The following is a 14,510-nucleotide window of genomic DNA, read 5'->3' on the forward strand; positions in this document are numbered from 1 at the left end:
GAGCCCAACAACTCTATTTAGCGCAGTTGGGAGCCCAACGACTCCCTCTCCTAGTCCTTCGGGCCTTTGTCCCCTCACAATGTATGAATTATGAGGGTGACTCTCATTCAATAAAACCATATTTTTTCTCTTGTTTTTGCATACCCCTTTTTGGGTATTTTGTATGAACCTTCGTGGTTCCTGTGAGTGGATATTTTGTATGAATCTTTGTGGTTATTGTGAGTGACTTTTTGTGTGTGCCATTTGAAGATTCGATTGTTGGTGATACAAGATCTCATCTTCTTACATGGTATCAGAGCTTGGTGATCAAGTTAAGTTTTTCTTTCGGTGCATCGGAAAGCATGCCATTCAAAGTTTGGAAAAGAAGTGAAGTTCTTTTCAAGTGTACGTGAAAAACGTGATCGTGTAAAAGCTTGGAAGCTTGGAGGAGCACTCATACTTATTATCCGTGGTGGAGAATTCATTGTCTTTTCTTTTCTTCTCTATTCTTCTTCTTTCTTAACCTTGTAAAATGGATGACAATCATAATGTCACCATTAAACTCATTAAGCTCAACAATTCAAACTATGTTACATGGGCTTCAATTATGAAACACCTTATATGAGGAAAGGGATTGTATGGATTAGTGGATGGGACCGAATTGGAACCGAAGTTAATCCTTACAAAGGTTGAAGGTGAGAAAAAAATACCTCTTACGGAGGTTGAGAAAGAAAAAGTCATTACCACTTACGAAAAAAAGTGGAAGGAATGGAGAATGAGACATGCCAAGATTATGTCTTGGCTCATAAGTAGTGTTGATATCAAAAAATGTTCAAGTCTTGCAAAATTTGAATATGCAAACGATGCTTGAGACTATTTTAAGATAATGTATTCTCTTAAAAACATTGCACATGTGTGCAACTTACAAGACAAAGTTCAAAATATGGTTCAAGGGGACAAGAACTTTAGAGAGTACTATAATAGATTGTTCGAGTTATGGGAAGAGTTGACTCTCCTTGAACCAAGTGACATTGTCCACAAGACATAAAACTCTGTCAAAACCAAATAAATGTGGAGCACTTCTTCCAATTTATTAGTGGACTAAGATCGGAATTTGAATCAACCAAATTCGTTCTTCGTCGAGGAAATATTTATTCAATAGAAGACACAATAGAAGAATTAGGCATGGAAGAGAATAGGCTTAAAAATAGGATCTCCAAGAGTGATGACAACTCGGTCTAGCTGTATCTGGACCAGGAAACCATGTTTGTACATACAAACCCCCACACACATGGTATCAGAGCATGAATATAATCTTGGGAAGCTGATTGGGGAAGGTCATAGAGAATGAGGCTTATAATACATGGATTTTTTGGAAATACCTAAGAATACATTATATTGTAATGTTCAGAAAATGGATTTGGATCTATGGCACAAGAGACTTGGTCATCCTAGTATATTCAAGATCCGATTTTTTCCAAAGATGGAAAAATTTTGTAATTTTGAAACCTTTACATGTGAAAAATGTATTCTTGGTAAAATGAAGAAATTAACTTTTCAAGAAAGAACCTTTGTCTCTTCTCGACTACTTGAGTTAATATATTCGGATGTGTGGGGACCCGCATATGTTATATCAGAAGATGATTTTATGTATTATGTAATTTTTGTAGATGATTTTCAAGACATACTTGGATTTATTTTCTTAAGCATAAATCTAAAGCTTTCTCATACTTTCAAATATTTCATAATCTAGTGAAAAATCAATTTAAGAATGATATTTCAATCTTTCGCACTGATTCAGGGGGAGAGTTTCTATAAAAAGAATTTAAAGATTATTTAAACTTATACGGTATTACACATCAAAGATCATGTCCATATACCCCTCAAAAAAATGGTTTAGCAGAAAGAAGGCATAGACATGTTATAGAAACAACAAAAACTTTACTTATTGCATATCAAGTACCAAAAACTTTTTTGGGCCGATGCCACTCTAACTGCACTTTATCTTATTATCAGAATGCCATCATCTTCATTAAACAATATATCTCATGTTGAAAAACTTTTCAAACAAATCCAAGATTATTCTAGGTTAAGGGTTTTTGGGTGCAAATGTTTTGTCTTTTCTGACAGAAATGACAAACTCTCTCCTCGTGTTATTCATTGTGCTTTCTTAGGATATGCAAATCACCAAAAAAGGCTATAGATGTTTTGATATTAAAACTAGAAATTTTTATGTCAAGAAATGCATCTTTTTTTAAAAAGAAAATAGATGAGTATTCTTTTTTATTAGACTTAGTTTCAAAGATTCATGAAGGCGATATTCATGAAAGTCAAGAAGATGAGAATGACATGATAAGTACTGAATCATTTTGTGATAGTCAAGATTGTATTCAATACTCTAGGTGGGGTAATTTAGAACAACCATGTGCTCTTGAAAAATATACTAAAGAACAAAAACAAATACCAACAAGAAAATCATCTAGATTGTTAAAAGCCCATTGAAAGTTTGTGTCCTATGAGTCTTTTTCACCAAAGTATCAAGCCTACATTACCTTAATACATTCCTACGTAGAGCCTTCTAACTATGCTATAACAAAGGAACAGTCTGAATTGGTCAAAACAATGACAGCGGAATTAAATACTTTAGAAAATGTGAATACCTGGACTATTCAAGATATTCCACCAGGCAAAAAGCCTATAGGATGTCGATGAGTGTATAAAGTTAAAACCAAGAGTGATGGCACTCTTGAGAGGTTTAAGACCCGATTAGTTGCCAAAGGATATTTTTAAGAGTAAGGAATAGACTATGAAGAGACCTTTGCTCCAGTTGTTAGAATGACCACAGTTAGGACCATAATAGCTCTTGCCTCTATAAAGAAATGGATATATATCAAATGGATGTCAAGAATGCATTTCTCAATGAAAGCTTAGCCAAAGAAGTATATATGGAACTTCCACCTAACATTAATATTACTAAAGGAAAAGCTCTTCGTTTAAATAAGGCTTTGTATGGTCTTAAATAAGCCCAAAAAACTTGGTATGACAAATTTAGTCAAGTGATGCTTGATTTTGGTTTTCAATATTATCATATTGACACAATTTTGTTTGTTAAAAATTCTGGTGCAGGTATTATTATTCTTTTCCTCTATGTAGACGACATGATCATCACTCGAAGTGACAAATAGGGAGTTGACAACATTAAAAAAATTCTCAAAACAAATTTTGAAATGAGTGATTTGGGTTTTTTAAAATACTTTCTTGGTATAGAATTAGCTTATTCTTCTAGAGGCTATTTACTAACTCAATTTAAATTCGCTGTAGATATTGTTGACAGGTCTGGTATCTCTGATGATAAACAGGTTGACACTCCCGAAGTTGTAAATATCAAAATGAAGATTTATGATGGAGAACCACTTGAAAATCCACCTTACAGATAACTTGCCGGGGCATTGTCTTATCTCTCCATTACAAGACCTGACATTGTGCATGTTGTTCACACAATAAGCCAATTTCAGCATGCTCCTACCACTGTTCATATGGAGTCTGTTTTACGTATTATTAAATAATATTAAAACCTTCATTTTTCGAGAACTTTTCTTGTCTACTTCATCCTTCTTAGATTTAATTGCTTATACTGATGCAGATTGGGGAGGCGATTCCAATAATCGATACCCAACTACTGATTTTTGTGTATTTTTAGGTGAATCATTGATCTCTTTAAGGTGTAAGAAGCAACAAAAAGTTTCTCTCTAATCAATGGAAGCCGAATACAAAGCTATGACTACAATCATTATGGAAGTAGTCTAGTTAAGGCGTTTGCTTCATGACATGGGTGTTCAGAGTACAGGAGCATCATAACTATTCTGCGATAACAAAAGTTCTATTTACATTGCCAGTAATCAAACATTCCACGAACGAATCAAGGACATCGAGATGGATTGTCACTATGTACGAGAAGAATTTCTACACGACACCATTGATCTTCTCTATGTTTCTTCAGAATATCAACTGGTAGATTTCTTTACCAAACCTCTCGCGGCTCCTTGTTTTCACTTTCTCTTGGACAAACTTTTGGTTATCCAACTGTAAGTTTGAGGGAGAGTGTTAAATAATATGTAATATTCTACTCTAACAAGAAAATTTTTCCTTTCTTTATTTTAGTTAGAGTAGTTTAGTTAGAATAGGATCTTTGCCTTTTATTTTTTTATTTTTGGATAGCTTTAACCTTTTGACTAGTCAACATTCTTGACTTAGTCAAAAAGGTAGAGAGTCGTTGGACTCCCAACGGCTCTATTTGGAGCCGTTGGGAGCCCAACGACTCCCTCTCCTAGTCCTTCTTTATGTGTATATATATGGGGCCTTTTCCCCCTCACAATGTATGAATTATGAGGGTGATTTCCATTCAATAAAACCATATTTTTTCTCTTGTTTTTGCATACCCCTTTTTGGGTATTTTGTATGAACCTTTGTGGTCCTTGTGAGTGGATATTTTGTATGAATCTTCCTGGTTATTGTGAGTGACTTTTTGTGTGTGCCATTTGAAGATTCGATTGTTGGTGATACAAGATCTCATCTTCTTACGGAAACAGGTGTACACCAAGATACAAAAAGAAGATTTGAATAATCTAAGAGATGAACTTCAAATATTAAAGTTTCCAGTTCCTTTATGTTGTGGGATTCTGATAATATTCTACAGTTACGGACTTGATAACAGAAAACATCTAACATCGTGATTAAAATATTTTTTGTATTTTCTAGGGATTTTATTGGTAATCCTATTCTCTGGATTATCTACTAATGTACTAGAATGTTCTTGTTTGCTATATTTATTATATTTCAAACTCTGTCTCGTGTTTTGCTGTTTTTTGACAACTGCATTACATGCAGTGGCAGGGAGAGGGAATTGCTTGAAGAGCTTGCGATGTTGAAGGACCAAACTCTCAGCCGTACAAGGACAAATCCTATTAGCAAATCTCAAAGTAGGCCAAATTTGCTTTAGACAATATTTTTCCTTAGTTTTGTTTTTAGAATTAATTTAGATTTGTGTTTGTTGATTAAATGTGGTTTATATAGATAGTTGGGATTCCAGTTGTCAAGTATAAAGTTTGATCTCAAGGTTCTCTTCAAGTGCAGCGATCTTAACCATTCACCATCAAGTTTAACGTGGTACATAGCAGTGAGCTTTCTGACTGGATATTCCAATATGCCCAGAATGGACCCTTTTTGGGCATGATTTTTGGATCTCTGTATAGTAGAATATTTGAGCTATTCTGGGGACCAATTTTTTAGTGGGAGTAATCTTGTCTGGTAAACATACATAGCTTGGCCATGTTTAAAAGCTCAAGCCTGACTTGGCCAGTATTAGAATCATCTGGGTACATTAGTAGCTTCTGACAACATTGCTGTTGACCACAGTTTGCTTGAAACTAGAAGTGAGCCATTGATTTGAAATAATTGGTGAAGTTGATAGAAGTTACTTTTTGAAACTTACAATGAATCGCTGATGTGAAGGAATTGGTGTAATTGATAGAATTTCTTATGTCCTGGTGGCTAAATGGTCTGTTATATGCTTTGGTTTTCATTTCTAAAACTAAAACATTACACTTTCAATGCAGACAAAAGGACTAAAGTCCAGAGCGGGGATGATGTGAAAAATCCTGAGCAATCTGAAGCCCCTGCTGATTTCTGGCAGAAACTAAAGGATTTTGCTGGGTAAGTTCGTTTCTTCTTCATTCTTCATAAAATTAACTGGAATTGTTTTTGGTTGTGCATGCCATAGTTCAGTACCTGAAAGAAGTGATGCCACTTTGTTATCGCTTCCCTGGCCGCTTCTTGTGAATGCCTGTATGCTGTCTTTATTGTTGTTAAGTGTGAGTCCTGCTATTTGAATTGTTTTTATTTCATTGTCAACGAGGAATTTGGCACCAATTGATCATGAAAGTCGTAGAAGTGCCCAAGTTTTTAGTAGGCATGCCCAAAGAAGTGAAATTCAAAAGACATTTCAGACAATTATTGTTAGGAATACCACCAGTCAGGGGTATTTTGATCTTTCAAGTCTGAACATGTATCTTGTATTAAACCATTATATATATATATATATATATTACTTCTGTTAACAGTGTGTTATCTGGAGAATGCCTGTATCCTCTAGACTATAAATGTTGTTCAAGTCTTTAAACCTAGACTGTGAAAGTTGTAGGCAATAGTTGTTATATATGAGACCTCACAACATTTATATAAGACTTCACAAAAATATTGATAGCTGGGCATTTAGAGAAGTTTGAATTCCCTTTTTCTCTTTGTGCATACAAGCTTCTTTTTTTTTTGCATCCTTAAACCCAAAGAACCATGATTAAGTTGTATAGCCAGTTTTGTAGTCTTGAACATCCTTTTTATATCAATTTGAACAGTATGTAATTGGTCATCACCACTTTTTATGCCTTGACTTGTGGGTAGATATGCAAAAGCCGCTGACACTGAAAACAATAAACAATTTCATGTGCTACTACCATCCAAAAAAAAAAGGACAAGAAGCCACCACAAGTCCCAATTACACTGAGGTTCACTTACGTTTATGTCACAACTGTGAAACTAGTGTAAACTGACATTAAAGGTTCAAGGACTAAAGATTTGAAAAGGATATGAATAAATGATAGTTTTTAGTGTATCAAGTAGGACATATTTATTAAAAAATAAGTAGTTTACATCATTTATTAGATTGGTTAATTAGAGATGGAGCACCTTTTTAATGGCAATCTAATAGTTTAAATGACATGGGAACTTGAAGCCAAAATTGGCTTCCATAATAGTTCAGTGGGAAAAGTGGATTGTCTAGAACCACAAAAAATGGTCAATACTGGAAAAGATTAAAAGGAAATAAAACAGGAAATTTTGCATTAACTTAATGTTCTGTGATAGGTGTGAATTTAACATGCAAAATGTGTGTTTTTTAACTTACTAAAGGAAGTAGCAAGATAGCATCATCTTTCCTGTTTCCAGTCAAACTCTCTCTCTCTCACACACACACACATGCAGAGACACACGCACATGCTTTTTTCCTGGTTTCTTGTTCATCTTAATACATGTTTTTTTTGTAATAATGCAAGTCAGCAAAAGCTTTCTTAACCAGTTAGGGTTGATGAAATATATAAATGAAAGAGAACTCATGGAAGCCATCACATCCTCTGATTGTGAAATGAACAGCAACAAAGTTTCATCTGAGATGTAAAGTTCCTGTTGATTCTTTGCATGCTGTGTACCAGATGTTACTGTTTTCCATATTTTAAGATCACTACCTAGTTAATTCTTAAAGGAAATTTAATTTCATCATTTGTTAAATTTCATTGTTGTCCCTAATAAAAAAAGTATTTTCTGGATCAATTGAGATCTCTGTACAAGGCTTAAAGTTCTGGTTTAGGAATGAAGGTCTTGGTTTCATGTATGGGTCACATATTGTATGATTCTGCATTTTATTTGCTGAAACTTTTATGGTACTGAGGTTTTTGGCTTGCCAGTTGGGCTGGTAAGTATGTGTATTTGAGTGGTCTATGGTCTTATATACAGAAAACATTTTGTCGTAGAGAAGCATAGCAATTTCCTTTGGCTACTGGTGCATGACATATACTGGTTAATGCAATTGTGTGCAGGACCAGACAGTAAACTTGTTCTGATAGCCATTTCTTGTTTCTACGTAGGGTGGACGACCCAAAAATATCTGTTTGTTCATAGTTAGGATCATAACCAATCCACTTTGGCTGCTATTGCTTGCTGGACCAAAAAGTGAGCTAGTCCTAGCACCATTTATTATTTCTATGTAGGGTGGACAATCCATGGTGCATAATTATTGATAGCTAGTCAATGGCCTGTGCTAGTTAATGTAACTGTATGTGGGACCAACTGTAAATTCCTGCCAGCTATTTCTTAACACTGATTTCTGTGGGCTGCACCCAAAGTTATAACTAATGAAATTATGACTGCTATTTCCAGTTCTTTGATGTTTCTCATAATTCTTCACAATAAGTTCTCATGATTGATCATCTTGCTTGTGCTTTTGTGTTTGAACTTGTAAATTAAATGTGTAGTCAGTCCTCATGTAAGGTCCTGGAACATGCAGGTCAGTTGCTAATGGAGCATTAACATGGCTAAAGAACAATCTCCAATCCTGACTCGGACCTCCTTGGCACATGCAGGCATTGAACCTCTTCATGGGCATCTTAGGAGGCCACAAAATTTTCTCAATAGTGGCTTCATAGTTTCTTTATCAAATTGTTTTAAGCCTTGAGGCCTAGTTTCCTTTTTCCTTAATCTGTCCTCATTGCAAGGATATTCTATTCATAAATCCAATTCTTTTATGACTCAGTCTTATGTATATACTTCTGCAAAAAGCACAAAGGAGATTATTTGATATTCATGTACTTGATTTTCCCTTCTTGGGATTAGATGCTTAAATGAAAATGGTATAAACCAACATGCAGACTGAAATGCCATTATAGTCCGCGTACTTTATATGAATAATTGCTGAATATGAGATATTTTACATTATATGTCAGTTTGTCATTGGATGGCACACACTCTAATGCAGAGAATCAGCTTTCATTTAATAAGCATCATACTATTGATTGTCTTCAACTTCCTCAATTTGTACTACGTGCACTTCCACGTTTCAATAGCAGCAACTATTGACTTCAACCTGGAGCAGGTGGTGAATGTGAAAGTTCTAGGTTTCACTTCCTAAAGTTCATAGTCGTTTATGCTTGACAGAGCTATATGATCTGTATTTGGTAATTTGCTCTTGATGCTCAGAAACTCTGTTCCTGGTGTTGGCTAGTTCTGTGAGGTGTCTGCATCAAGCATTTTGTCAGTCAATCACTTTTCATTAGAGAGAACATGGAGAGGGTGCAGTTGCAGAAAAACGAAATTATTCATTGATAGAAGTAGGAAAAGAACAAATTTGAGGGAAAAGAGGGACTTATGGATGAAAATGATTCAAACACCATGGCATGAGTGAGAGTGGATGGTTACTGTTACAATCCGCATGTTCCGTGAGATAGCCCACAATACAAAAATGGAGCTGATGTGTCCCGGAAGTTGGATGATGCATAATAGGTGGGAAAACTTGGCCAAGGAACTTGAATAATCGACTCCCCAGATGGTCAATAGCATTTTGATGCAAACTAATTCCTTGTTTGCTTTTTGAGAAAATTTTAAACGTACCAGAATCTCTCTCTCAACAAACATCACCTTTTTTAGTACTTTTGACTCATGTGGGCCAACCAAGTGGTGCAAGACTAACTGGATTTTATGAGGCTCTCATGGAGTATCTTTGAGAATTGTTGGGTTATCTATGAACGAAAGTTTTCTACAGTATTCTTGGACCCTCCTAAGTTCAGCTCATTTTTAAAGTCTTTTCTTCATGTCATTTTCATCCCTAATTATTTTAATGCTAAAAAACTTCTTTGGTGGTTATAATCTATTTCGGAGTACTCACTTCTAGAAATATTTTAATTTGACCGCCTTTTAAAAAAATTCTGAATTCGGTACCTTTTTTCGACAGAGAAAGCTGGGGTTAGTCAGACCCCTACCAGTTATACAAACTGGCAAAGTCCCAACACAAGGTGACGTGCACTAACTACTCCTGCCAGACAAGAGGAGTCCCTGTTAGTATGAATTTGGTGCGTTTTGTTAGCCCAAGATTTTTTTTTTCTTTGGTGAGACTTACAATTTATAGATGATTAACTTCAACATAAACCATATTACCCTTGAAAATTCAAAATCACAAAACTGATTTTTCTGCATGTTCTAGAATTCAATTAATTTTTATTTTTATTTTTATTTTTTAGAAATACTAGACATCCTAACCAGTGTTGTGAGAGGCTAACGCCTCAGTACCAGAAGTGTATGCCTCAGAGGCTAAGCGCAAGTTCAAGAAACCAAGGTGTTGTATGAGGCGTTTGCAGGCTTGAAGGGCATGCTTCATATGGGTGAAGCGCACGCCTCGCATCGAGGCGTGCTTCGCTTCTAAGGCGTGCGCTTCAAGGTCGGACCACCGCTGCGAGGTCATCCAGTCAGCAAAGACGTTGAAGAGGCTGGCGAGGTAGAGCGTCTGCGAGAATGCCTGGATCCGCCACGACGACGTTTGGTCGATGAGTCCCAAAGGGACCAATGATTGGGACAGGAGGGTGTTCGGGTGGGAGCTGCATCAGTTCTCCTGGTACAGAGGGCCGCTCCTATTGAAACTCAAGGCAATCGTCCCCCAAGATGGCCGACATCCACCCCATCGCGTACGAGTTGTACGCCACGACCACCCCCTCCTAACGAAGATCTCGTCTGGCAGTGCATCGTGACCACCGCCACAGTCGGGTACAACCTCAACGACTTCGAGATTGCCACATGCAGGTAGTGCATCTCCTAGAGCTTCGCAAATTCGAACAACCCCTCTTTTTCTTCTTCGACGGAGAGTCACTGATTCTGGCGAGTTCTTCGAGGATCTTGTGCTCGACGTCCGATCAATGCGAGAGCAGCTAGAAGAACTAGGTGAGGGCTAACGAGGTGGTGTCTCTTCCGACGAGGATGAAGCTCAAGATGTTGTGCCGGAGGTAGGGCTCTGATAGCGTCTCATTAGGGATGAAGCGAGAAGAGGTCGACTCTAGGAGGATCAGCGGAGGAGGTGGTCGAGATCTCAGCCCTCTATCACCGGATTATCTTCGAGTGTGATCAACTCGCGGAGGCGATGCTTAGAGCCAAGAATGAGGAGGCGCTTCAGCTTTCACAGGAAGGAGAAGGCGTGGAGGAAGCGGCCAACGCTCAACATCACCGCATCCTCGAACGAACGAGCGAACTCGTTCTCCGATAGGACCTCGTTCAGGAGTGGTTGCTTGCTTACCGCCAGAGATCTTTGTCATAAGAAAAAAAGATTTAACCCAAATCCGCCCAACAGATTTTGTGTATCCAACCCATTGCTTTAGTTGGTCCAAAGTAGACCCCAAACTCTATTACTGTCAAGTCAGTTTGAATTGTGTGTGTGTGAAATTGGCAGATGGGTTGGATCCGATGTTATTGTTATTGAATTTGTTTCTCAACCGAATCGTTTTGCAGAGAGATTCAGAACAGAATCATCCTTTTTAATTTCTTGTTTTTTAAAGAAATTTAAAAAAACATATTTTTTTATGAAAATATAAAAATAAAGTAAATTGTGACTTATAGTACTCAATAAAATTCTAAAATATGTATTTAATGACTTATAGTACCGATGTGTTAATGGAAGTAGCTTCTTTCAGCTTTCATTTGGTGGCACTTATCTTTATCACGAATTGTTGGATAAATGAGTATACGTGTGTTTGCATATTGGAATTAGACAACATTCAATTAGGTTTTGAACTCTCAACATATTAACACATGGTGACGTTGAACTAACAACTCCTACCGTACAAGCGGAGCCCTCCTTGTATTCAATATGATTTCATGATTGTAGATATAACTTAATTGTGGTTTACATGTGCATACAAATAAGAAAATGAATAATACGAGTTAATTATAGGAAAGTAGTATTTATTTTATACTGTCGTTTATTAGTAGTTTTTATTTAATTTTTTATTATTTTATTAATATTATATATTTTATTATTTTGATCATGAAGCTTATGCTTCAACGCCTCGAGGCTTACACCTCACTTCATAACAGGCTCAATGCCTCACTTCGCCTCATCGCATTTAACAACCTTGATCCGAATACATCCTAGAAGAAACACAGGTTTAGAATCATTCTCCATAAGCTATCTGAGATCATCAGAATGACTGTTGAATATAAAATGAGGGTTGAGCTTGGACCCACACGTGAGTTTCATACTTGTTCGTTTGTATTTTTGTTCTCATGAAGGGGTTCAAAGAGATCGGGTTTGGCCAGATCTCTGATCTGAATCCAACACTTTATTTTCAGATACAGATCATTGGAATACAATCCAAAAGGGCATTTGGACCGGATTACATTTTACATGTTTGGATCATTTTTGGATTCTGATCATTTTATGTCTGATCTATTCTTGGATTTGGTTCTAATTCAATCAATGTGAGAATTTTACATGTAAAGAACTTGATTTCAGTTTTCTTTTGCATTGATCCAGTATCACCATATATATTTCAGATCCAACATTCTGATTTGGATTGTTTGCACAAAATTCACATTCAGATTTGGATCAGCCAGGATCCTTCCATTCTGCACTGAATGTTTAATATGTGGCCAGTGCACAAGATTATGTTTGGTTTTGCTGAAAATGAATTCCATGGAAGTGGATTATGAACACGCACACAAATAGGTTGTTGTCCAGATTCTGCTGTTTGGACAAAGCATCTTATGAAACAGGTTTTACCACCCATGCCAGCCATTAGAATCTAAACAGGCACCTGGAGTCTGGAGAGATGGGATTGTGAATTCCAAGCAAGCATTTTCCGGTAGAATTCATTTTTCACCAAACGCAGACACAAACCAAGAGTGGTTTTATCTAAACAAATGGCTGAGGCACAACAGTCATCTCTATAGAGAACTATTGTTTATCCACTGAGGTGGGAGAAACGATTCTGGAGAAAAGCATTTACAATGCTTGCCTTGTACCAGATCTCCCCTTAATCCAAACAAAGCCTATATGGATACAAATGTAGACATGAGTACTTTTGAAACTAAAGACATGAGCATAAGAATTTTATGAAAAGTAGGACATGGCTAGACATATTTTTTAGACATTTGAAATAAAAAAATTTCTTTCAAAAATTCCAATTAAGAATCAAATTCAGAAATTACTAGAAAACTCAAATTTAATTATAAAAATAATATACATAAAAAACAATTAATAATATAAAGGGTGTCTAACAATACATGTCATAGCATGTCATGTCCCCCTTCTCCAGTACTTGTTCATGGGGGCCAAAAGAAGCTGGAAGCGCGTAGCTTTAAGTGCAATGATGCAGATCATCACGTTGGGTATGAGTAGAAACCACGTAAGGCTCAAAGTGTCCCCACACGGACACGGTTAGTTGGCCCCTCAAGGTGTTCTTTATGTATGATACCTAACGTAAATTACTGACTAGGTGAAGCCCACTTGCCATCTCATGGTTTTTATTTTTTTGAATTTATAACCCGAAGAAACCGCACCCGGCACGAAGACCTGGTTGCGCCTGCCATACCTACGGTCGTCGCGCCTCCGGATCCCTGCCCTTGGGGCCATCTCATGGTTGCAAATGACAATAATGGCCCACTCTTCATAAACGACCAATTTGTTCATAGAAATGATTTGGACAGCCCACAAAAGTGCCAAGTTTAGAACTAGCAATACCACAATCTTTTCTTTTTTTGGGTTTGTATTAGATAGGCCAAAACCCAGACCAAGCCAAACACAGTTCTGGGACCCAAAAAGAAAATCTCGGGTACTACTGGTACATCTGCGAGGTAAGGAGACAAACCCGCCTTAAAGGTTTCCTCGAGCCAGACAAAGATCGGCAGTGCAACATTACTTATTGATAAATCGTTAACTTTAGATCTTTTACAAATTCAAATAGATCATCTGAGGGCAAGGGTATGCCCACTGAGTTTTATGCTGTTAGGACAATGATCTCACCAGGCGGTTTCTTCGTGTAAATATAAAAAAAAAAATCAAATAGATCTTCAATACTAAGGCAGGGCATTACTGTATGTATCTGGTCCCTCGAACTGTTCGACCCTTGGCCCTACTGTGACTGGTCATGACTTTTAGACCCCACTGCTCAAGGAGGGAGAGCCCTTGGGGCTCAATATCATAATACTTGGTAAAATAAAGAAAATTAAATATTTCTCACGTCCTGAAGAGAAAATTAATGTCAAATCCATATATCATAATGCTTTTATTTTACAAAAATAAATTACTTATGGTGGCATGGATACTAGATCTAACCCCACAGATGTGTTGGCATGGTCTATTTGCTAGGAATAAATTGTTGGATCATCATAATTGAATCAGGAAATGTAATTTTTCATGCTTAAATATTTATAAAAATTCTAAGACATTGATTTTCAATACTAGAGCCTTCTCATACATCATAATTGGATGATTCGAGAGTCTGTTTCTATAAAACCAAACATCTCGATCGGTAAAAATTTTGAAAAAAATAAAAAACTTATGAAAATTTTCTTTTACACTATTAAACATATTTGTTAGTTACCCCTAAAAAAAAACTACTAAATTTAAAAATATAAATGGTTGACATAGATTTTTAAGTAGGTGCATGGGGAAAGGAATAAAAAGGCTGTTAAGCGCGTGGCTTGCAAGAATGGTATGTTGCACTCATCACGCCGACGTTCTGCAGTAGAAAAGTAGAGCTTTGGGAACGAGTAGAGACCGCGTTAGACTCCGGTGGGACCCACTGGCTACTTGATCGATTGCTATCGAAAGTAATGACCCTTAACTTCTTCATAAACAACCAAATTTCTTTTTCGATGAAATAAACAACCAACTTGCTCAAGGACTCTTAGTGATTGGTACAGCCTAAAAGCGATACTATTTTCTT

At 36.7% G+C, this 14,510-nt stretch overlaps 1 protein-coding gene across 2 annotated transcripts in view; it reads left to right on the forward strand.

The window, feature by feature from the left end:
- The window catches only part of LOC149835309 (uncharacterized), a 77,602-nt gene extending 69,079 nt beyond the window's left edge, over positions 1-8,523 (forward strand). For both annotated transcript variants that reach the window (XM_090008371.1, XM_090008372.1), the window contains 3 exons: positions 4,867-4,958; positions 5,595-5,691; positions 8,093-8,523. In XM_090008371.1, coding sequence (XP_089864497.1) covers positions 4,867-4,958; positions 5,595-5,691; positions 8,093-8,144 — 241 coding nt within the window. In that variant the 3' untranslated portion in view covers positions 8,145-8,523. The remainder of the gene's footprint in view (positions 1-4,866; positions 4,959-5,594; positions 5,692-8,092) is intronic.
- The last annotated feature ends 5,987 nt before the right edge of the window (positions 8,524-14,510 follow it).

This window comes from Nuphar pumila, chromosome 6 (genome assembly GCF_984573655.1).
Source record: "Nuphar pumila chromosome 6, dmNupPumi1.hap1.1, whole genome shotgun sequence".
NCBI lineage: Eukaryota > Viridiplantae > Streptophyta > Magnoliopsida > Nymphaeales > Nymphaeaceae > Nuphar > Nuphar pumila.